The following is a 25,221-nucleotide window of genomic DNA, read 5'->3' as shown; positions in this document are numbered from 1 at the left end:
TTCCAGCAAGTGGCTTCCCCCATAAGCAGCTAATTGCCAGGCCTGAACACTCTCACATGGATGGCACAGTGACTCATTGACCTAGGTAAGCTCTGAGAACACATGACCCTAGAACTTAGCCGGGGTGGACCCCTGCACTAGGAACATGGTGCAGAAGCTTGGACAGGCAAGTATATCTTTCAGTATGGGGCGGTGAGGAGCGAGCTATAACTGTCGCAGGTCAAAGTGCCTCTTTAACTAATATGATGTGTTTTCAGATTGCAGAACTTGTTCTTTAAAAACAAAAGAACACTAAAAAAGCAGCAAAGTATACTAAATGATCGTAACCATTAGAAATCATGCACTTGACTAAAGGAGCGAGGTTCTCTTGCCTGATTTGTGGCTGAGGGCCGACTGTGCAAAGTCTTCAGCCAGGTTTAGTCAGCAGTGATGAACAATAAACTATTAGCCCTCGTTCACACCTAGGCGTATTGCATATGCGCGACCGTCGCGCGGTTTTGTTTTACCGCGATTCGCGGTAAAAAAGTTGCGCGATTCCGAAGGCTACTTGGCTGTATCCCAATGTAAAACGCCCTACAAAACGGCCCAAAGAAGTACATGTACTTGTTTGAGCGTAGTCCGTTTTGTAGGGCGTTTCAGACGGGCGGAAATACGGAAAGGTGGGAACCAGACCCATAGAAAACAATGGGATTTTCATGTTTGTACGTTTTGTTGAGCATTCATAGAGCGTTGAACGCGCGACAAAACGTAAAGGTGTGAACGGGGCCTTAGAATCAGGCAACCCATAATTGATGGAGTATTAATCTGCAGGTATTCCAGATAGTCAAGTCATGCTACTGCAGAAAGGATGGATGAGCTAAAAGAGCAGCAAAGCATACTAAATGATAGTAACCCTCAGAAATCATGCACTTGACTGAAGGGAGCGAGGTTATCTTGCCTGATTTGTGGCTGTGGGTTGACTGTGCAAAATCTCCAGCCAGGTTTAGTCAGCAATTATGAACAACTGTATTACCTAGGATTATAAACGGCTCTTTTGAAAGTGGACACACATTTAACAAAGTGCTCAATGTACAGCTGGAGACATGACTTACAATGTCTATTGAGCTCAAAACAGCAAAACTACTTATACGTTTACCAACTAGCTGTGCTGCATAACTGTACCAATCAAGTATAAATGTTTTCCTCCTTCTGCACAAATTAAGATTCCATCACAGAAAAAGTAACGCAAATCAAATGCTGTAAATAAGAAAGAAAGAAAGAAATCTGAGCACAATGGCAGCATGAGATATACAAACAGGAAGCTTGACTTACAATGACTGGTATGGTATTTGCTCGATAGAGAACCTGCTTGAACAGCCGATATCGGTCATACAATGGCTTCATCACCTGCCTCTCGCCCTTTGTTACCTGGAAAATTGAAACAAAGTTGCTGTTAGTACTTTGAATCCTGCAGCGTAAAACATTTGTTTTATTGTCACTGTGATTAATGTTCACATTAAACTCTGAACGTTTCTGGCAATTCTGCAATGCTTGAAACAAACTTCCACTACAAGGAGGGAAAAAAACAAGAGACATACTGCGGTGTCAAGGGCTTCATGTTTCGGTGACTAGTCAAGGTTGATTAAAATCACCAGCATATGCAAACTTCTATATATAGATAGATCTATCTATCTATAGATCTATAGATAGATAGATAGATAGATAGATAGATAGATACAGATAGATTTTCCTGTCTAAAAACAAAAATAATTATTTTATCGTTGGAAGCAAATGCTCGCTTTCATTCTCTACTTAAAAAACAATCTGATTGGTTAATATTGGTAGTACAGACACTTAATCTGGAAAGTATCCATGGCTGGAAGGAAAGCATACAAGGTAACAGAGCACACAATGCAGCAGATTTATGTGTTGGCATCCCTACTGACATAAGGAACCAATGCCAAGTTCCAAACTTGCCTTATATGTCTGTTGTGGTATGGTAGTGTTTTGTATTACATCAATAAAAAGAGATAGGACCTGGCACTCCGTAAAGCTGTGTTATGGGCACATTTATGAAATGACACCTAACAATAAAACGTGGACAGAAAGATAGGTCCACTATGACAGTCCTTGACTACCATACTGTAGCAGTTTTGTACATCACATCTGCCCCAAAGAAGCTTCTAATATGATATGCTGAAATTGAATACAGCTCAAGACAGAGGTGTTCAGAGGTGATCGCACATGGAGAAAGAGGCAGATGATTTCCCCTTGACGCAGTCAGCTTGACATTGATCAGCTGTCTGAGAAACACCCCAACCTTATATTTAGGGGAACCTTTGAGAATTCCATCAAAGGCCACCTAGCCGGACAAATATATATTTATAGTGTTCCTAAGCAAAAAATGAATATTTGTCACGGCACACTAGTGTGCCGCGGCACAGTGGTTGAAAAACGCTGATCTAGATGACCGCTTCACAGTTTAGCAGGAAAGACTGCTGAGATACACTTTTTGCACCTATGTAAATGACGTTATAGAGCTTTATTAAAGTCCTCAGTAAGTAAAATACTTGTGGTTCAAAGGGGCTCCAAACTAATAGGCTTACAATACTTTATGCTCTTTAGCTTTCTGACTTTTGGCTTGGCTGATTTTAATAAAATCGCTTTGAAGCAGTGAGTACTTTTCCACAAACTACCAGTGCCAAGAACAAAGTCGTTTTAATTAAAGTTTCAGTTAAAAACATTAAACGTGACCTGACTCATGTAACACTCCGACTGAATTGAAGCTAAACAAATATTAAAAAGAGGATGATTCTTAATTAGGAATTTGGCATTTTTTCAGATTCTATTCACTAGAGGAAGGGGCCAAATTGGTGAAGGAGGACAAGAAAAGAATAGGTCATCTCCATACAATGAATCGGTTTTTTTTTTTTACAGATTTATTTTTGTTAAAAAGAAAAACAAAAGTATTGACAAGCTGCAGAGACCTGGCTGTCAGCACTCAGACTAGTTCCTCTCTCTATTGTAAAGTGTTTGTTAACCCTAACAATTAACTTTTCTTATTTGCTCCTTATTGCTAATCCTGCCAATCCGGTGAGTTCCTAACTTCCTATAATGAGCTGACAAGACAGTGCCTCTGCTGCACTAAAAACACAAGGAGGGGAATTTATCAAAAGTGGAGCAGACAGAATCTGCAGCAATTGCCCATAAAGACCAATCAGCATCTATCATGTTTGTTCAGTTAAGATTTGAAAAAAAAAAAAAAAAGAGAAAAGCTGAACGGTTGTCATAGGCAACTGGTCCAGATTCTGTGTGCTCCAATTTTGACAAATTCCCCTCCTTGTGTTTCCAGTGCAGCAGAGGCACTGTCTTGTCAGCTCATTATAAGAAATTAGGAACTCACCAGATTGGCAGGATTAGCAATAAGGAGCAAATAAGAAAAGTTCATTGTTAGGGTTTACATACACTTTACAAGAGAGAGGAACTAGTCTTTGAGTGCTGACAGCCAGGATATAATATATGAGAGGCCTGTTAGTTAATTTCCTAAGCTTACTGAGCTCAAGTTGAGAACATGAAACGGATTCCATTAACTCTTTAGATAATGGTCAGATCTGCAGAGTGGGCGTCTAATACAACCATGGCAACATCTACCAGTTTCTAGTAGCCAACTCCTAATTTCCCTTAATTGTCCTAAGAAGAAAAATGAAGGTGTTCTGCTGGTCCTTCATCAGATTCTTCCTGGGAAGTGCCAACTTAGATAAACACATTGATGCATGTATGGAAAAGGCCATCAGTTCCAAGTTAGAAGAGACTAAATCAACAAGAGGAGAATTTTATGCTAAACATTCACAAGCGTATAGGCATTACTAAGTTTCTATATAATTTTTCACTGGCCAAGACTGCCAGCTTCAAATTAGGAGAGACTAATGGCCGGTTAACACCAGTCTCTCCAATAAAATGCTCTGTTTTAGTGGACAGGCAATTGTTTTCTATGTGTAACACAGTTGTGTGAAATGTAATTGTTTTCTGTGTCCTAGCGGTCACCTGCTTTGATCCAGTATAGTAAAACGCAGGTCACTGCTGTATGTGTGAACAAGGCCTAAAATCAACTAGAGGAGAATTGCACTCGAAAAATTCACAAACGTATAGACACTACAAAAATGTAATGGTTTCCATATAATTTTTCACTTACAGGAGAACTATCAGGTCAGTGTTTTTCCCCATAGTTCTCCTTAGGGTAACGGGAGGACACAAACTAGCGTCCTCCCGTTACCCTAAGCTCAGTATACCGCGAGCTACAGCTCGCGGTATACTGAGACGCCGGAGCGGATCCCGACTTAGATGACGGGATCCGCCCAGCTGTGTGAGTGACAGCTGGCTCTGCCTATCTAGAGGCAGAGCCAGCTGTACCCGCCCCCCCCTCCGTTCCGCCAGTCAGCGCTGGCAGATCGGAGCGGGGAGAGGGGAATCCAGCCCCTTCCCCTGTCACGGCAGAGAGCCATGACAGGATCGAGAGGTGAACGAACCCGGTATGTGTTCGCTCACTTCCCGATCTACTGAGCCGACCTGAGACAGTCTCATTGTCACAGGTCGGCTAGAACTATGAGGTGAGTGAAAAGCACTCACCTCATAGTTCTCCTTTAATCCAGTTTGAATACTTTTAAGTGTACTTGTGAGCAATATTCTAGTTACCCTCAGACAGTATATTAGGCTCTAATAATCTGTGAAGGAAACGAAATGAGCAGCGATATAGGTTTAAAAAAAAAAAAAAAAGGAAATATAATGAAACATACTGGTCTGCCATGAACACTTTCATAGTACAGCAAGGCTTTCTGAAGCGACACTTTCTCAGTTGCAATCTGGTCTCTGGTCATATCCTAGAAAACAAAAGAAATCAATGGATTCTGTAGTAATATCCAAGCCTAAAAGCCAAAGGAGTGCTAGCTGTCATTAATGAAACCAGTGTGCATACAGAACAAGTCATTTATTACATTTACTGAAAGAGAGATGATCTACCCGTTACATTACGGAAGCCTTCAAACTGAAACAAAAGTTAAAATAAATACCTTCACTTTCCAATCCCGCCATGCTAATACATAAATAATAAACAAAATGACTGCAGCATCATTGTATTCATTTGGACAGATCCACTTGTAGAGATGTTGGGGCTAATACATTTAACTATACAAAATACAAGCAAAGCTTATATAAAAAAAAACCCCACCCAAGAGTGTTGAGGATTAATGACTAAAAATGATTTACAAAAAATGGTGGGTAAAAAAAAAAAATAATAATAATAAATGTTACAGGGTCAGACTACTTAGGGGTTGTTCACACGACGTCCGGATTCAGTCCGGACCAGATCCATGCGCTCTTGCACCCAAAATGCATCCAAATCGTGCAAAAGTTCATTTATTTCACTAATGCAACTTAGCCGTCTACCAGGAGATTTTGGAGCACTTCATGCTTTCTTCCACAGACGAGCTCTATGGGGATGCTGACTTAATTTTCCAGCAGGACTTAGCACCTGCCCACACTGCCAAAAAATTTCTGAAATTGTGGATCTGGGTTTTCATGAGCTGTAAGCCATAATCATCACAATTATGACAAATCACGGCTTGAACTATCTTGCTTTGCATGTAATGAGTCTATCTCATATATTAGTTTCACCTTTTAAGTTGCATTAGTGAAATAAATGAACTTTTGCACCATATTCTAATTTTTCGAGTTTCACCTGTATATATTTTTTTAACTGGAACGCGTCAAAGACGCATAGCATCGCGTCTGCAGGTCTGCTCCAGATCCGGTCCAGACATCGTGTGTACAGGGCTTGTTCACACGATTTTCTGGTCCAGATCTGGAGACGCAGTGCTATGCATGCAGTGCGTTTTTGACGAGTTTTTGATGTGTTCCAGTTTTTAAAAAAACAACAACTTTTTTCTTTTTTGTGGGTGTCTGTCAGTATGTTATCTGCAGTGCGTTTTCGGTGTGTTTTCATTGCGTTTTTGATGCATTCGTGCATTTCCAGACCGGACAAAATGTGACATGCAGTATTTTTTCTGTCCGGACCGGAACGGACTGCGCTCGTGAGAACTGTAGCCCATAAAACACATAGGGATACATTTTGGGTGCATGAGCGCACGGATCTAGTCCGGACAGAATCCGGACGTCGTGCGAACAAGCCCTAAAACTTGCTAAATGACATTACACATCTTACTCTTGGGGACTCCAGCAGATAGAACAGGTTATGCTCACAGTACTTAATAGGTCCAGAAACACTAAGGGACCTGTGTCAGGGTACTTAATAAATCAGGCTAGCTCTATTAGAAGGCTAATTCAGGAAACATTATACATAAAATGCAATCACCTTTAAACATTAAAGTGCCAGTTTCTAGTCACAACTATATCTGTACATTATAAAAGTGAAAAATGATCTGTCCGTTCTCTTTGTAGAAACATAAGAGTTATTTCCATACCTTAATATCCTCTGGACGGCTGACCTCAGCTCTCTTCTCCTGCAGCTTCTTCTGAATAGTTTCCATTGTAGTTTCTATGGAAGGCTTAGTTGCCTTTTCTACCTCTGGCTTTCTCTCTTCCTCCCTCTCAAGCTGGGAACCAAAACTTTTCGGGAGTGTATTGCTCCGCTGTCTCATCTGCGGAACTACATCTTCTTCAGACAGCTTGATTTTTGACTCTTAAATAACAGAATTCAAAGTTGATCACACAAAATACAGTAAAAAAAAAAAAAAGTTTTATATCTAAGCATGTCAAATGTAATATTGCTGTGGTTTCACACTGCTGCAACCAAATATACAGTGTTATGTGCCAGTCTGCTGAACATTCATCACCTCTATTCTGGACATTACACTTTATACAAATTCTCTACACGGAGTCTATTACAATGCAATACAACATGTGAAATTATACTTGCTAATGCCAAAGCCGTATTTCATATAATCCAAAATATATACATTACTTAAAGTGTCCATAAAGTCATAAAACAAAGATTTAATATTTGCTTCAGCATGCCATTTTAACATTTCTCACCCTGTACCTTTAAATTTCAATGTCCATTTTGTCCCCATAAAGACCTTTGAATACATGATATGAACCACACATGGGGGGGCGCACATCCCGGGACCTCATACAAGCAATCCGCCGACTCTATAGCTGGCGGATTGCTTGTATATTAACGGGCATCGCTGCCTGTTTTCAAATATCGGCATTTGCCGCTCGAGCGCACCCAGCGGCACGCGAGGGGGCGTGGCTGAGCGGACGTCTAAAGACGCCCGCTCAGATCTAGAGAGCTCCTGGCCGGCCGTTTTTTTACAACGGCCGGCCGGGAAGTGTTTAAAATCATTTATTTTTATTTTTTACTGTTGGGGGGGCTTTGGGAAATATTAGGGGTCCAAACAGACCCCTGACATTTAGACGCCCGCTCAGATCTAGAGAGCGCCTGGCCGGCCGTTTTTTTACAACGGCCGGACGGCAAGTGGTTAGTTTTCCTATTCAAGGCAAAGTGACAGTGTTGGTGTAAAGCCACCCCCCCCACCTCCAACTTCCTCCATGATGCAATGCATGGGCTTAGCTGTCAATCGCTAGGTCGAGCAATGTCCAATTATGGACAGGGTGACGCCACATCACCCCTACGTATTTTGGTGGCTGCTACGACAGATGAAGGAATGGCAGGGAAGCGTTGAACAGGTGATTATAAAATGGTCGGGGGATGGACTAATTTACACAGATAATAAGAATTTGCCACGACTAGGCAAGGTGACTACCTCTTTAAAGTACAGCCTAGAGCTCTACCTGCTTTGTAGTTGGAAGGTTTTTTTTTTTGCTTACATTAATCAAATTACACTTTAATGTCTACTGAAAAAAATGTAAATCTACAATACATTGGAAAACATAAAATTACATTTACCCCACCATTTAGTTATTACCAGCTACCAAATGTAGCTAAGAAACAGGAATTCCAAGGTGCCAGGCAACAAAGAGAGACATGTACATTCCAGTTATCAGACTAGCAGGAGGTCTATGTTGAACTTTGTAATTACCTTTAAGCTGCTTCCGGAACTTCGTGAGCTCATTCATCCATTTCAGAACTTCTGGATTTGTAGCTTTGTCACGATATGAAGGCTGGAAACAGAGAAGTAAATTAACATTCACAAAGGCCTATTTAATTGAAGAGGGGAGAAAAAAAAATTATTTGTAATCAGAGTATAAACTCTTATTACAGTTATTATAGGGATAACTTTATTATTTTTTTTCTTTATATCATGAACTATTGGTATTTTCTACCTGTCAGAGAAGAAGAGGCAGGCTGTTAGGCCATCCTAATTTTTACCCAATATCAGAGACACTCAGAATCAGGATCAAAACAAAGGTGTCAGGATAAAATAAATTAAAACTTTTTTCAATTCTTTAAATGTAAGGTTTATCCTCCTTAAGCAGCTTTAACATAGTTTCAGTTATTAGCCCTGAACTCAGGCAGGAGACAAGTTGGCCTACACAGGGGGCCGAAGCCAATGGGCTAACATATCTGCTCCGTGCGACATTAAAATATATAAAAGTGGGATGATTTTTAACAAATTATTTTTTTACCAGTAGCCTCCGAACTGGCCAAGCGCTATGAGAATCACTGGAGTGTTTGTTGCTGAACCCGGAGGCCAAGAGGTCCATGTCCTGCGCCCCCCATCTGTGACAAAGGTCACAAAATACCTCAGGGTGTAGAGACCACTATCGGAGTCTCAACGTTGATGACTGAGGAAGCCCGCCAGCCAATTCTCCACTATTGGGATGTGCACAGTAAATAGACCCCAATTTAGCAGAGTTCCATGCAGGCCAAAATCTGATTTGCTTCTCTTTGAGCTGCAAGAGTTCTGGTCCCACAATGATGGTTGATGTAAGCCACCACCATGGTGTTGTCTGACTGAACTGAGCTTTCTCCAAAGGACAAGAGTTTCCTCCAAAGGACAAGTCCCCTGCACCAAGAGGGTATTCAGGACCCTGCCACAGCCAGAGAGGCTGGTGTTTGTTGTGAGAACCTTCCAAACCAGATGGAGGCAGGATTTTCCTGACTACAGCATTGGGCTTATCCTCCACTATGTCAGGGCAAGCTTGGTCTTGCTGCTAAAATGTTTCAGTGATCTGGAGTAAAATTACCCATACGGCACTGCCTCCAAAGTGGCGATCATTTACCCAGAATCTTCATGCAGAAGCAGAGGGTAGGCTGAATCCAGAATTGCAGTGTCCGACCCTGGCAGCGAATAACCAGGGGTTTGTCATGAGAGAGGAATATCTTGGACTGGTCTGAATGCAAGACCCAGGTATTTCAAATGATAAAACTGTTCCAGCTCCAACTTCTGGAGACTAAGGATCCACTAAAATTGCTCAGTCTGGACAATCCAGTGGACATTGGCTGACAGAGTCTGAACTGACTGCTTCCAGAGAAGGAAGTTGTCTAGATAACCCAGTATGGGGATACCCTGGGAATGAAAGAGCAGATATCACCTTGGCAAAGACCCAAGGTGCAGTGGAAAAGCCAACAGGGAGGGCAACAAACTGGAAATGCGGTTCATCCACAACAAAGTGCAGGAAGCATTGTTTTCATGTTAAGATGGGGATATGCAAATAAGCGTCTTTGGCATTTCAGCTCACAGCATAGCTTGGGAAATCTCAAAATCATGTGGGAATTAGTGCTTCACACCCCTTAAAGTGCACCAGATTGTATGCAAGAAGCTCTCCCTACTCCTCCTCCAAACAAGGATCTCACGCAGGTTAGCAAGGTGCCATGGGCATCATTCCTTGATACTCAGGCAGAAAGATAATACAATAAAAGCGGAAACCGCTACCCTGATAATTAAGGCTGCTCTGGTATTACAAATTAGGAGTGGAGACTCAAACTCTTACAAATACCTGTTTCTGACTGGCTGGTTCTTTTTAAATATTAAAAAGAAATAAGCAGTCCAGGCCATGTTAAAATAGAAACTCAGGGGAAAACCCTTACCCTGTATTTTCGTTCTTCTTCAAACCTTTCCTCATACTTCCGGATTTTTTTCTTTAGACTTTGAATTTTTCGTGTCATCTGTGCAGGTGTGAGGTCATCATCTCTGTCCTCCTCATGTGATCCCAGTGAAGAGCTGCGTCTACGGCTAAAAAAAAAACCAAGACGTTAGCATAGCAACACAGAGTAGGATCCGAAGAGTCTGATTTTACTCAGGAAGCAGTAAATCTTGCTCTACATGACTTATTTTTTTTTTAGGCTTATGCATGTTTGTACATCTTACATATTCAAACCGTACATACATACAGACTCTATATAGAACATAATCTGCCTTTAAATGTGTCCACTAATTTTATGTAAAGCTGTGCTAACACTGTAAAAGGTGGACCAGCAGTATGTACCAACCAAGTTACTGCTGGAGGGAGAAGGGACACCTAAAGAAGCAGAGCCTCAACAGTATTCTTTTTTACAATATTCACACTTTACATTGGTGAGCACCATTGCTATGATTTCTGGAGGCCAAGAGAAAGTTGGTGTATGCTGCACATCATAAGGACCTGAGGTTAGCAGGTAAAGCAGTATAGGTGGTGCCTATAACTAGGGATGCACCGATACCGATACTAGTATCAGTGCCTATACAGAGTATTTGGGTGAGTACTCTTACTCGCCCAAATGCTCCGATGCCTAGCCCGATATTTCCTGTATTAGGAAGCCGGGCGCTGTGTAATGACACGGTGCCCGGCTCCCATGATTGGCCAGCAAGCCGGCTCCATGCTTTCTTGTCACATGGTGACGAGAAGCATTCATTGCTAATTGGGAAGCCAGGTGGCGAGTCTTTACACGCTGCCCAGCAAATCAGGAAGCCTGGTGGTGAGTTATTACACGCCGCCTGGCTTCCTGATTGGGAGTTCCGGTACTCGGTATCGGCGAGTACCAAAAAAATATACTTAGGTACTCGAAATACCGGTATCGGTGCATCCCTACCTATAACAAATCTTTACATTTCGATTTTTCCCTGGAGCTCTTTAAGTCAGCATTATGCATCCATACGCTAAACAGTTTTAACATGAATACATACCTCATAAAAGAATGTGAATTAGGAGGCGATGGAGGCACCTCTGTGTCATCCAGGTATTGCTGGCTATGCCCATATGCATAAAAACGAGGAGATAACATAGGGTCACTATCAGCTTCAAGAAGGTGACGGATCAGGTGGCCAGCCTGGGGAGACAGACGTGCTTCATCTGAATCTGCAGCATCACGATCCCAAGAGGCAGAAACTGGAGTTGGTTCTGTGTAAAACAAACAGCTTTTTCTAATGTATTTGGAATATTTACACAAGTAATTCCATACCATTTTTGTAAGCAAAAAAATGTATACCGTCGCTCGCTCACTTCCCGATCATCTTCCTGCAGAGAGCGGTGACCAACAGTCAATGCTTCCCTCAGGGATTCCCCCTCTCCAGCAGTGACTGGAGGAACAGACAGGAGAGGGGGCGTGCACAGCTGGCTCTGCCTCTACATAGAGGTCCTCTGTCAATCAGCCAGCTGGGTGGATCTCTACAGTATTGTCGGGATCCGTCCTGGCGCAGCACCCTCAGTATATAGAGAGCAATAGCTTGCTATATACGGAGCTTTGGGTCACAGGAGGAGGTTAGTATATGTTCTCCCGTGACCCTAAAGAGAACTATGGGATAAAAAGGTTACCCCATTGTTTTCTTTTAATTTAAAAGGGCTCCCTTAAAGAGCTGAAAATAATTCTGTCGGTAGAGATCAAGATTTACACATATGGATATATTACAAATTACAGCTTTTATCCACTATAAGCTGTGTCCCATCACATTTGTTTGACTAGTGTAGTAAACATACAGAAACTAAGAATTAAAACATGGCAAATAGGAACTTCTGGCTGCAGCTCTCATGGTCATATAACTGGAGGCCTTTACGAATTCTGAGAAAGGGACATATGAAGTACAGTTAAAGTAAAGGAGAGCCTAGAACATGCTTTGGTACATCAACATAAACAACTTCCATTTCCTCAGAACTACTTGACCCAGATGCATGTGAAGTTTCCACCTCGACTAATCTGATTTGCGTGCTTCTGCTTAGAGTGGAAGGATTATATTGGAGCTTTGATCATGTGTGCTCTATCAAACAGGCAGCTAGCACCCAGCTACGTTTTTATGTGTATAAACACTTTTCAGAAGTTTTCTATTTTCTAAAACATGGGAAGAACTAAAGCTATGAACTGCTTTTGCATATATGTCCTTCAAAACAAAAAAACAAGGCAAAAGAGGCACATATAAATATCCACAAGCATATATTCAATTATACAGTCATATATACACAATACAAATGTTTAGGCATTCTCATGTTTATTTCTTTTGTTTGTATTGGCATGACACAAAAAGTGGAAGAAAAAAAAGCCAAATCTGACACATTCCACGCAAAACTCCAAAAACAGACTGGACAAAATTATTGGCACCCTCAATTAATATTTGGTAGCCCTTGGAAAAAATAACTGAAAGCAATCGCTTCCTGTAACCATCGATGAGTTCCTTACACCTCTCTACAGGAATTTTGGACCACTCTTCTTTTGCCAACTGCTCCAGGTCTCTCAGATTGGAAGGGTTCCTTTTCCCAACTGCTGTGTTGAGATCTCTCCACATGTGCTCTATGGGATTCAGATCTGGACTCATTGCTGGCCAGTCCAGTACTCTCCAGTGCTTTGTCTGAAACCATTTCTGGGTGCTTTTTGACGTGTGCTTTGGGTCATTGTCCTGCTGTAAGACCCATGACCTATGATGGAGACCCAACTTTCTGACACAGGGCCCTACATTGCACCCCAGAATTCTTTGGTAGTCTTCAAATCTCATAATGCCATGCACACAGTCAAGACATCAATTGCTTGAAGCAACAAAACAACCCCAAAACATCGGTGAACCTCCACCATGTTTAACTGTAGGGGCTGTATATGTTTTACTTTAAACTCCTAATTCCTTTTTCTGAAAAACAGTAGAATGATGGGCTTTACCAAAAAGCTGTCATTTTGTTTCATCTGTCCACAGCACATTCTCCCAAAAGGATTTTGGCTTCCTCAGGTAAGTTTTGGCAAACTCCCATCTGGCTTGTGTTTCGGTGTCAGCAGTGGGGTCCTCCTTGGTCTCCTACCATAGCGTCCCTTTTCATTTAGATGGCGACGTATAGTGCAAGCTGACACCGTTGTACCCGGTGACTGAAGATCAGCTTGAATTTGTCTGGAAGTTGATCGAGGGTCTTTATCCAGCATTCCAACAGTCCTTCGTTGCAATCTTCAATCAATTGTTCTCTTTCGTCCAAGTCCAGGGAGATTAGCTACAGTGTCATGGGCTGTAAACGTCTTGACAATGTTGCGCACAGTGGACACAGGAACATTAATATCTCTGGAGATGAACTTGTAACCCTGAGATTGTCCATAAAAACCTGGAATGCAATTATTTCTTGCAATTCGGAGAAGGTGCCAATCATTTTGTCCAGTCCATTTTTAGAGTTTTGCGTGGAATGTGTCGGATTTGGCTTATTTTTCTCCACTCTTTTATCGAGGTCACGTCGGGTAAATAGACACCAAACATGTCAAGCCTTAAAATTGCGTGCGCCCGCAAAATCGCAAAAGAGCGTCCATAGGCGACGATTAAAACGCTTTTACCGCTCATCAGTTTAGTGTTATCAGTGATTAATGGCTCTAAAATTATTGCTCTCACTCCGACGTTTGCGGCCATATGTAACATGTGTGTCGCAATCGTCGTTTTCGCAGGTAGGAGCACCCAACGCATATCTACTGTGTATGTGGGGGGCGGGGACATAAAAAAAGTTTTATTTTTTTATGCTTCTTTATTTTTTTATGATTCTTTAATTTTTGTATTACTTTTTTTTTTTTTACACACAAAACTTTATTGCTATTACATGGGGGGCTAAGAAGCCCCCTATGTGATAGACAATTTATATGACATGTCCTCTTTATGGAGACATCAGGGGTCTCCAAGACCCCTAATGTCACCTAGGGACCCCAGAGAAGCTGATGAAGCAGAGATCTGCTTCATCAGCTTCTGTAGCTGGAGAGTGACACTGAATGCAGGAAGTGATGTAATATACATCACTTCCTGCATTCGGGGACTGAGAGGAGATCAAAGGGAGTTTGTATACTGAACTCCCTTTGATCTCCTGTCACAGAGCCGTGCCAGTCCCGGCCGCATTGGGCACAGCGGATCTCGGGACCGGCAACGGTCTCTAGAGCGCCCGGTCGCTTGAATGTAAAGCTCCCGGCCTGCCGATCAAATCTGCTGTAGGCTGCAGTATAACCCTCTTGTCTTAAAGGAGAACTATGAGATGAGTGATTTCCACTCACCTCATAATTCTAGCCGACCTGTGACAATGAGACTGTCTCAGGTCGGCTCAGTAGATCGGGAGGTGAGCGAACACATACCAGGTTCCCTCACCTCTCGATCCTGTCACGGCTCTCTGCCGTGACAGGGGGAGGGGCTGGATTCCCCTCTCCGATCTGCCAGCGCTGACTGGCAGAACGGACGGGGGAGGGGGCGGGTACAGCTGGCTCTGCCTATCTAGAGGCAGAGCCAGCTGTCACTCACGCAGCTGGGCGGATCCCGTCATCTCCGCCGGGATCCGCTCCGGCTGCGGCGTCTCAGTATACCGCGAGCTGTAGCTCGCAGTATACTTAGCTTAGGGTAACGGGAGGACGCTAGTTTGTGTCCTCCCGTTACCCTAAGGAGAACTATGGGGAAAAACACTGACCCCATAGTTCTCCTTTAAAATATACTCTGTGTCACTTAAGGAATGATAACTATATATTACTGTACACTACCATTTGATAAAACTAAAAGATATTCTGAAATTGTACAGGCAAGATTCTGTCTTCAGCAATATTAAGCATTTACTATCAAAACAAATGATAATGCTTTGTATGAAAGTTACCAGTTTTGTATTCCACTGATGATACATTTCTTTGTTCGCCTATTTTGTTATTTGTGTGAAAGAGATGACAGTCGAGCATTCCAAGCATACAGAGGATAAAGCTTAAATCAGAACACGGCATGCGTTATTAACAGCCTGGTGAAATGATTTTAACACGCAGGGCAGCTGCCCATTGTGGGAGTCTGGTAAAATGAGGTGAAAAAAAAGCACACCTACTGTCTGCAAAATTATGTCGTTTTAAAGTCTCAATTATTTTGTCGTTAAGTAAAACGCTGAATTGTTGTACTCTTCACTTACATTTGTATTCATTACTTTATTACTATATCAGTGTATCAGTATTTTTTTTCCCAGTAGAAATGCAAATAAAGATCAGCTGTTCCCTCCTCTGCTGCAGTGGCACCCCTATAAAGATAAGCCTCCTGATAAGTGCTAAGAATAATCTGTGATATCCATGCTAAACAGAATGTTCCTCATTGAGATGCAGGTAGGAAACACTGCAGTGGATTCTGGAGATGGTAATGTACAGACTAGAGATTACAAATGTAATTGTTAAAGTTCTCTCAATATATAGTGGAAGGTACATTGTTGAAAGAAATGAGGACAAAAGTCAAACTAGTCTCGCTACGAATACAATTAATAACAATTTCTTCATATCCTTAATGACCTATACTGCAGTGATTTATAATGGGCCACTAAATGAGGTCAACTTAAGCTTTGGTAAAGTAGCCACATGCGACTCAAATTTTCGAGCCATGTGTTGCCCTGTTAGCACCACCAGGCTCAATAACCTTCAATTGAAAAATCAAAAGATCCGGATGGAAAATTGTCAGCCAAACGGTGACTGCAATCAAATCAGATGCAGTCACTGTTCAGGCAGCGGCGAGCTGCCTGCTGCCTAAATACAATTGCGGGCAGGGAAGTTTTCCCCCCATCCACATTATTTAGTATGGATGAGGAAACTGATTTCACTCATTCAACCCATGGGATGTATGCCAGTAAATTACAGATCCGTCAGTTTAACATCAATACTATGTAAACGATTTGAGGGGCTGGTTAGGGAATATACCCAAGCATGTTAAGTAAAATGGTATCATAAGTAAAAGCCAGAATTGATTTATGAAAGACGGCTCGTCAGACCCACATATCATTATGAGGAAATGAGACGCAATTTAGATGGAATGCCAGTGGATGGGATCAGACAAGAATATACCATATAGTGAGCGAGGGTCAAAGAGGGCACTGGATATAGAGGTAAATGGAACTAGATGGCAAGAAGAATGCATTAAAGGCTAATTTTTTTCCCCCTTCCCCCAATGTTAGTGTAAGGACTTACGTTAAATGACGCCTCTTAATCCGATCATCTTCTTCTTCAGATGTCCCTCCAGCGCTGGTGTGGGTCTCCGATCCAGCGCCGACTCCTCTGTCCTCCTCTTCCCTCATGTCCCATGGTGTCTGTGCGAGTGCACGCTGCTCCATAGAGACTTACCTTGTGCCTTTCCTCGTCTCCCGGCCGAACATCTGAACTGCGCATGCCCCAAGACCCTTTGCAGCCGCCTGAGAAATTTTCAGATGTTCGGACAGGAGTGCGCGGCGGAGACACAGGTAAGTATTAACCTTTTGAAAAAGTTGTGTTTTATTTTAATCGTTTTGCATATATCTACTGCTTGCTAGCAGTACGTATATGCAAAAACATGCAAGGGTTTAATAACCCTTTAAGTTATGTACTTGGGCACTAGAAATATACATGAAACATACTCTTTGAGAGGGGCTCCTCTGGTTGAATCTATAATAGAAAAAAAGGGATTTGGAGTGTCCATATGCAGCCAACAAAGCTAGCAGAATACACTCATATTAAAAAGAACATACAGTATATTCAAAAGATACATCCATAATTCTACCCCTTTATAAAACACTGGTTAGACCTTATCTTGAATATGCAGCTCAGCTTTAGTCATCCACAGTGATAGTTTGCTGAATCCACATAGCAACAGTGGAACGAGACGCTGGCTGCCCATATGGGCACCCTCATGAATGACAAAGAGAGTCAGACTTGTGAATGGAAGCTGTGGCTGAGGTGTTAACAGCCAGAAGCACGTCCCAATAGAGACACACTTCTTTATGATGTTTTGGTGCAGCAGAAAAATCTTCAGAATGAAAATAGGGCGGTCTCCTCCTCTTTGCTTTGGAGACGGTGAACAGGTTGGACTAAAACTCCTGGAACTTTTCACCACCTGTACAGAGAGTATGACCCCTTGGTCAAAGAGCTGACCTGTGCCAGTGAGAAGAGTCATTCATCTTTGGGGTGATCTTGGAAAGTCTAAAAGCAGCAAGCAAAGTGGAACTCCAGCTTGTAACCCTTGGTTAAGATGCTCCGGACCTAAGCATTAAGAATGTTTCAGACCCAGAAGATCGAGAAGCCCGACAGACGCGGCACCCCTACTTGAAAAATAAGAGCTAAGGTTGAAAAATGATTTCAACCCCCTAACTGTGTTACTATAGAAGGAGCTGCCCGGATCAGGGGGCATAGTTTTTTGGGATGCTACACCTCTCATATTTAAAAATGAGTGGTCCAGAAATGAAGAAGCACTGGAAGGTATACTGTAAGTACTTTGAGTTCTGCAAGCTTGGCTGCCCTGCATCCCCATGCCTTCCTATTGTGTTGCAGAACAGGGCAAGGCAGCAGCTTACATAATAGAGTAGTCCGGGTTTCAGATACCAATCGGCATTGTTGTGAACTTCTGAAGGTACATACAAGCACTTCTAATTTCCTGCTTTTTATGCATTTGCTCTGTTTTATTAATGAGAGGTATACTTTAAGAAGACTAGATTCTCTTTAACAAAAAGTAACATAGTAGGCACAGCTACTTTTCTCAGACAAAGTCATCAGTGAAAGTAACTAGAAAGAGAGAGAACTCTAGCCAAGATGTCTGGCCAACACTAGGGGGGGAAAACATTTTCATTTTGCTAAAATAAGTTGTGTTGAAAGATCTTGCTCACTAAACATAAAGATCAACAAAAGATTAATATTGTTACAAAAATGCATCTGCAAGGTTATCTGTGTAACAACATAATCCACAAGCAACCCAGTCATACAGCCAATAAAACAAAATGACCCAGTAGGTGCACAAGAGGCACCCTATGGCACTGAATCTTTCTGCTCACTTCCACACCACAACAGACACATAAAAAAAACAAATTTGGGTTATGGCGCATTCACACTCCTCCCCTCCCCTATTCCACAAAGTACTACTCGTCTCCTAAAGAACCTACTGCCAGGCCCACGTGAGAAGAAGTGCCTAGCTATAGTAAAATGTTAACTTTCATAAAAGTCAGTAAAGCACAGGATATTTGGAAGGCTACCAAGACACATAGGGTAGGCAGGCAGTAATTCTAAATGAAACGTGCTTAAAAAGGACCTTCATGGATCTAGAGCCTTGGTTCTCAACTGGTGGGTCGTGACCCAAAAGTGGGTCGCAACCCCTTGTTCAGTGGGTAGCCGCATACCTTTTCTAGGTGAGAGGTTCCTCAGACTCCCCCTAGCTTATCACTGTCAGTTCGAACGCCAAGCAGCCACTCAAAATATGCTGCCAGGTGCTGAGTGCCAGCTTGAGGTGGGGCAATGGCCGCAAGGGAGCTCTATCCATACATGCATTGCTTACAGCTTCCTTACAAGTACTGTAGAGGTGCCTGGACCATCACAATCTGGCTCCGGAAACACTACAGGGCACACAAGGGAGCTGTACCAGCAATTCACATATGGATGGAGCTCTGTCACAGCACAGCATCCCATAATGGACCCCAGGCTGAGGATCCACTCCCGTTTACCTAAGGTAGGGAGACTGGGTGGATCTTAAACATTTTTTTTTTAAATGAATTTTTTTAGGAGTGTGTATGTGTTTGTGTGAGAATGCCCATGAGTGTGTGAAATTGTGTCTGTGCGTGTCTGTCAGTGTTTTTGAGGGCCCGTTCACACTAGTACAGTGCGTTAATCGTACAGTCCCGTGCGACTAACGCACTGTACCACGCAAAATTGCACCTACCGTGAATTCTGGTGTGGGAGGTGTGTTGCATTGCCATTCATTTGAATGGCACCTCAAACGCATCTCCCATCCACAGTTCGATCGCCCGCACCAGAACGCGTGGTACCGCAATGCCGTGTGTTCCAGTGCAGTGTGACTTGGGTTACAGCTTAATGACCAAGGACAAATGTGGGTCCTGAGGTGACACAGGTTGAGAAACACTGATCTAGAGGGTTACTTTACTTTTGTGGTGGTAGGACAGATGTCATTGAAGCAAATAAAATAATTTGTTAGCTGCAGCCCTACTTATTCCTATTTGTTAGCCAAGCAGCTCTAAAAAGCAATTCCCCCCAAAAAGCAAACCATCTATTTGTGATCACAGCATAAAGCTAGAAACATATTTTAATAAGGGTTTTCAAATGTTCAAGAAAGTGTCAATTTCCTATTTTCTGTCTACGCCAACAAACTGTTAGCCGAACTAGCATTAGTTAGTAAAGCAAGTGGCTTTAGTGTATTCATTTTCCTATGGTAACTGAGCACTGGTGACTGGAAGCAACTGAAAACAAAGCTGAAATCTACCAAGCATGAAGGGATTAGCATTACTGCAGTAAAACTTCTAAAGGATTGTGTGACTGTTGCTGCATGCAAGACCTGTCACCAGATCGTACACAAATGACATGTAAGGGCTGGCCTGTGTACACCAGAAGACAGTACACAGTGCTGCGATTTTTTTTTTAAAATGAAGACACTGCGATGCAATACACAACACAGACATGGACTCCAGGGACCAAAGCGGCTCTGGGATATTAAAATGTTCCTTTCTGGCGGACTGTACCATTCTCCATCTTGTGATAAAAGAAGATATCAGATGCTCTTTTTTGTAAGAAAAACACGGAGCCCAGAATCACAGATGTCTTAACAACCGTCTGTTATACTTTTGCATTAAATATACACATTGTTACAATCTAATTCAAATATGCCTCAATTAAATCTGTTTATTATCAACTAAGGATTGAAAAAAAAGGTCACAGCAGAATGCATATAGCATTTAAAGTATTTAACTGCGACTGAAAATTTGAATCAAGTCACCGATTCATCTATTTAACCTGAACAATATAATCCTCTATTATACATCATGTTGCAAATTAGGACTGTAGCCATGCCATCCCTCCATCTAGTGCTCTTTTGCCGTGCACTCCACCTGGCTGTTTTTGCTGGCTGCCCAACAACTAAGCTGGCTCCCCCTTCTGCCCCACCTTGTAAACCCCCGTGCTCCCCTGGCTCCTCTGTGAGCCCGGGGCCACTGCAGTGAGATGAGAACAGTAGAATTTCATTGACCAATCACCACTAAGCTTAAAAAAATGCAGAAGTACTCAGAGCTGTCAGAGTACTGGCCAAGTAACGAATGTGCACCCCGAATTGGGATTCTGAATGCGTTTGCGGGGGCAGGAGATAAACTGTTTTTAATTAACTTTTTTTACTTCACTTCATTATTATCACATGGGGGCTCACATGCCTCCTATGTGATAGAACCGATCATCTCCAATGTGCTATTTAAAGGTGACAATGGGGTCTATTTGACCCCTAGTGTCACCTTTCCACTTCAATAGCTTTAGCTGGGGAATGACAGTTGAATGTAAACCCAGCAGGCAGTGGCTGGGAGCAGTAGCCAGCCTGCTATTGGCTATTCCAAATTGCAATAGTAGGCTGGCTATTGCACCCACCCACTGCAAATCAGCAGAGGGTGGACCTGAAGGAGAAAGTTCTTATTCAAGTCCTCCTCTGCTGATTGACATCAGGCAGTGGGCGGGTGCAATAGCTAGCCTGCTATTAGTTATTGCAGTTTGTAATAGCCAATAGCAGGCTGGCTATTGGTCCCAGCCGCTGGATTGGAGACTTGTCGAAAGGGACACAGAACGCAGCGGGCTCCCAGCGGAGACCTGGGATTTGTTGAGCCCTGAAATATAGGATGCAAAACTAGCTCTCTAGAGAGATAAACTATAAAATAAAAAATTACTAAGTGTTATTGATTAGGAACACTGTGATAATGCTGGCAGCAGTGGCCAAGTAAAGACAAGATTGGGGACTAAATTATGCAAAGTCTGCAGGCAGGGGATGCATCAGGAGTCTAATAGATCTCTAATGTCCCCATAAAGAATACCTGTAACTGGCTCTATACTAGGCTTGTGGACATGATAACACAGCTCTGAATTGCTAAGCATGTGGTGTCCAGCCCTGCTGCTTAATTCCTGATTATTTACACAGAAAACAGACCTCTCCTAACCCCCCTATCTCCATAACCCTTCCTTAAGCACAGGCAAAGAGCACAGGAAGCCAATAAAATCTACAGATAGATAACCCTTTTAAATGGTATGTTTAGCAGACCAAAAGCCAGCAAATACGAGAATCTAGTTGCTAGGGTTTACATAAACTTTAATTAACAAGAATTGCAATTAACAAATAATTAAAAACAACAGGCACATGAAACGGTGAACAGCAGTGGACAGTCCTCCCGAAATTTATGGTTGTGCCACTTTGGTCATTATGAAGCCAATCACATAGGTTGCACTTCCTCCCGACTTTTAATAAATAATTATATAAAATGATACATTAGCATTCAAACTCTTTGAGACAAGTCAGTTGTGAATCATACAACACTTACAGCAGACACTGCTCTCTGTGTGTGCAGAAATTGCCTGCAAGTTTTACAGCCCATATAGAGCATCATCTACTCAGGAAAGGCTGAACCGGAGTAGGAGATGACAGGTATTCACTGTCTATTAGAAGTGGCCAGAGTTTGAATGAAAAATCTACGGTTAGTCTTACCGGTAACGGTATTTCTAAGAATCTTCCAGGACAGCAAGCCTACTTCAGGTTGCTGTCCAGGAAGATTATTGGAGAAATCTATGGTTAGTCTTACCGGTAACGGTATTTCTAAGAATCTTCCAGGACAGCAACCTGAAGTAGGCTTGCTGTCCTGGAAGATGATTGGAGAAATAATGTTTGTACTTGCAGTAAAAATCAGTTTATTAAAGCTCATTACAGTACACAGGAGACAATTAGGTTATACTGCTGCCTACAGGAGGCATTGGACACTGTCAAACAAAAACGTTATTTTTGCCAGTCAGGTATAGCCCCTCCCACTATGTTTCAGTTTGGTAGAAAAGCAGTATCAGGAGAAAATCACTAAAACAGATGGGTGAAACCTGTATCCCTTAAAGTACTCCAAGAAACAGATTTTAAAATAAGTACAAATAATTACAATAAGTACCAAAAAAAAAACCCATTTTCTTGATGTCTCATTAAGGGACTCAGGATCAGAAGTAAATTAAAGTCAATTGGGGCATCCCAGAGCGGTCTGACTGAGGCAAAGTGGCAAACAAACTCTAACAAAACCCACAGAACAGTGTAAAAACTGGGGGCAGCCCAAGCCCTAAAGAGCTGCTTGTAGGTCCTTATAGCAAACGCTTGCAAATGCTGAAGCTTGGGAAGACTCAGAGGAGGGTACGGACTCAAGCAGGGGGGACAACGACCCAGGCTATCGGGATCAGCTCCTTGAGGAGGGACGCAGACTGCCCGAGGGCCGCTAGTAGCTCGTAAGCTGGAAAGTGGGACTGGTCCCTTTGCATTTATGAGCCAACATTCTTCACTGCAACTGGGGCATGATAACTAAAAAGAAAGATCTTGGGTACTCACAAACCAGCTGCTGAAAGCAGGAGAGGTTATATGGCCAAAGTGACTGTAGGCAGAAGCAAGGAAAACCCGAAGAAAAAAAAAGGGGGTTTCCCTTGCCAGCAGAGTAATGGTGGTAAGACTACCTCAGGCTGAAAAGGCGGGAGGTGGCGGTCTTGAGTTCACAAGCAACACTGCAGTTAGTGATACAGCACTCCAGCGCTTTAACTCTTTCAGGGAGAAAAAAAACAATCAGGAGAAAATATTAAGAGTGTGCCATGCTCCTATAAGGCTAAGTCCAGACTTAAAGTTATAGGCTTGGAGAGCATTCTACAGTGACCAAGCAAAGTACAGGAAAGTGCCATATGCAGGATCCAGTGATTAATGCCACAATTAAGATATCTTTTCACCCCATCCACAAGCATACATCATGAAGCATGATGGGAGTGGAAGGGGTTATACCTGGCTAGTCAACAGCATTTTTGTTTGTCAGTGTCCAAATCCTCCTGTAAGTAGCAGTATAACCCAATCATTCTGATTTACATATGATTGTGTCCTTTAATGAACAATAAAGAAAAGATCGTCAGGAAGGGGTCCAGGCTGAGATTTTTGGGCTAGTTAGGTGTTGCCCTAGGGCAGTGGTGGCGAACCTTGGCACTCCAGCTGTGCCAAAACTACAAATCCCAAGATGCATCTGCCTCTGGGAGTTATGTCTGTGGCTGTCAGAGCCTTGCAATGCCTCATGGGACTTGTAGTTCCAAAACAGCTGGAGTGCCAAGGTTCACCATCACTGCCCTAGGGTGTCCAAAGGGGTGGGGCTTACTGGTAAGGCTACCAATATTTCAAACATGACAAAAAAAAGAGCAATGTCAGTTTGCTTTTGCAGCTTATTTTGTTTCACTAAAATCCCCTACTGAGTCTGTTGTAATGACTCAGCGGGGGGAATTTAACAAAACTGGAGCAGGCAGAATCTGGAGCAGTTGCCCATGGCAACCAATCAGCTTCAGTTTGTTCAGTTAATTTAAATTAACCTATAGAAAAAAATGCAGTCCTGTGACCATTATAAAACTAGGAAATTATGCACATATACAATATAATAGATTAGCTTATAAAAGACATTCTAGCTTTATCGCAATTGGAAGCAAGTCATAAAAGTTTCAGAAAAACAAATTTACCAAATGTTCACAATCCTTTCTACAAGACAGAAATGAAACCATGCAGCGATGGATCACAATGACAGTTGCTAGAGCTACCATCCGCAAACAACCAGAGGAATTCACAGGAACTTGTTTGACCTTGTAAAACTACTAAATGCCATTTAGGTATTGATACGAGTCATTCAGTAAAACCTTTCTTGCAATACTGTTTATTCCTGTCAGCCCTTTAAAGTATTCTAAGAAACACATACAAGACACATTACAGTTTGTTAACCCCAGCTTCTTCATTTAAAAAGAAAATGTTGTAATCTCAATAGAAACTAGTAGTCCATCACTGGAGCCTTTTTTTTTTTTTTATCCGATTAATCGATTAATCGAACTTAATAATCGGCTAACTAATCGATTATGAAAATAATCGTTAGCTGCAGCCCTAGTCTTAGTGCAATGTGGCCGATTCAGTGCACAGGGACTATTTACTTTTCAAAGTGTATGTTAGACAAAATAAGGCCAAGCTGTGCTCACTTCAGTAGCCGATAACAGCTTTTCAATTTCCCTTGCAAATGAACACAGGTTCACATTATTTACTATCATTTCACTTTCACAAAGTCTCTCCCCCTTTAGTAAATCAACAACAATATCTCTACTCTGATCAGCGCAGTCTACATTATTAACACAGATACTGATTGCCCCATGTAACACAAGTCAGAAACTTGTCATAGGTGGTACTTTCTCCCTGTCCTCAACTTTCCTTATGGATATGTGCCTAAACTACTGAAAGGAAATGTTCAGATTTAAGAAGGGACAGAACACTCCTAGGTAGCGACCCCAGAAGATTATCAAGCATTGTTAATAACGGTTTTGCCTCAAAATGAAGCAAAAAAAAAATCATTTTATAACAAGGTATGCAAATAGAACATATTTGTTTTATTAGGTAAATATTCTATCCTTAGTAAGCAGATAATTGACTCACCGGAGGTAATCTCAGGCTTTCTTTATCGTGTTCCTTCTCTTTGCTGCAACACAAAAAGGGGAAAACTTGTAACCTCACGTATTGAACGTTTAAATAGTACACATTTCTATATTAACACATCATAGGCGTGATATACTGTACATAGACTTCAAGAATATGTATTTTTTAAGAAAAAAAACCAATACAAAACAGAACTCGTTAAACACGCTGTCCCCTGCGGGGGATCATATTTGTTATTGAAGTACAATATTATGATCAACAATGATTAAATCCAAATATCAATGTCCAATGTGTCTAGGCAAGATATAATATAGTAAGCCATTGTCTATAATAGCAAAAATACCATCCAATACAATGCTCCGCTGGTGTTTGCCATCTGATGGATGCACAGAGCACTGGGTTGCATCCATCATGTCATGTCCCCCATGCACCCCTACAAACTTTTGAAGGT

At 42.1% G+C, this 25,221-nt stretch overlaps 1 protein-coding gene across 1 annotated transcript in view; it reads right to left on the bottom strand.

The window, feature by feature from the left end:
• The window catches only part of FAM13A (family with sequence similarity 13 member A), a 79,836-nt gene that overhangs the window by 11,824 nt on the left and 42,791 nt on the right, over positions 1 to 25,221 (bottom strand). The window contains 9 exon segments of the mRNA XM_018553572.1: positions 1,312 to 1,407; positions 4,773 to 4,856; positions 6,456 to 6,673; positions 8,037 to 8,118; positions 9,989 to 10,133; positions 11,064 to 11,394; positions 12,702 to 12,749; positions 14,711 to 14,719; positions 24,767 to 24,813. Of these exon segments, the coding sequence (XP_018409074.1) occupies positions 1,312 to 1,407; positions 4,773 to 4,856; positions 6,456 to 6,673; positions 8,037 to 8,118; positions 9,989 to 10,133; positions 11,064 to 11,394; positions 12,702 to 12,749; positions 14,711 to 14,719; positions 24,767 to 24,813 (1,060 nt within the window).

This window comes from Nanorana parkeri, unplaced genomic scaffold, assembly GCF_000935625.1.
Source record: "Nanorana parkeri isolate BGI_ZX_2015 unplaced genomic scaffold, ASM93562v1 scaffold124, whole genome shotgun sequence".
Lineage (NCBI taxonomy): Eukaryota > Metazoa > Chordata > Amphibia > Anura > Dicroglossidae > Nanorana > Nanorana parkeri.
Note: the sequence above shows the minus strand (reverse complement) of the source record. Positions and strands in the feature narration are given on the sequence as shown.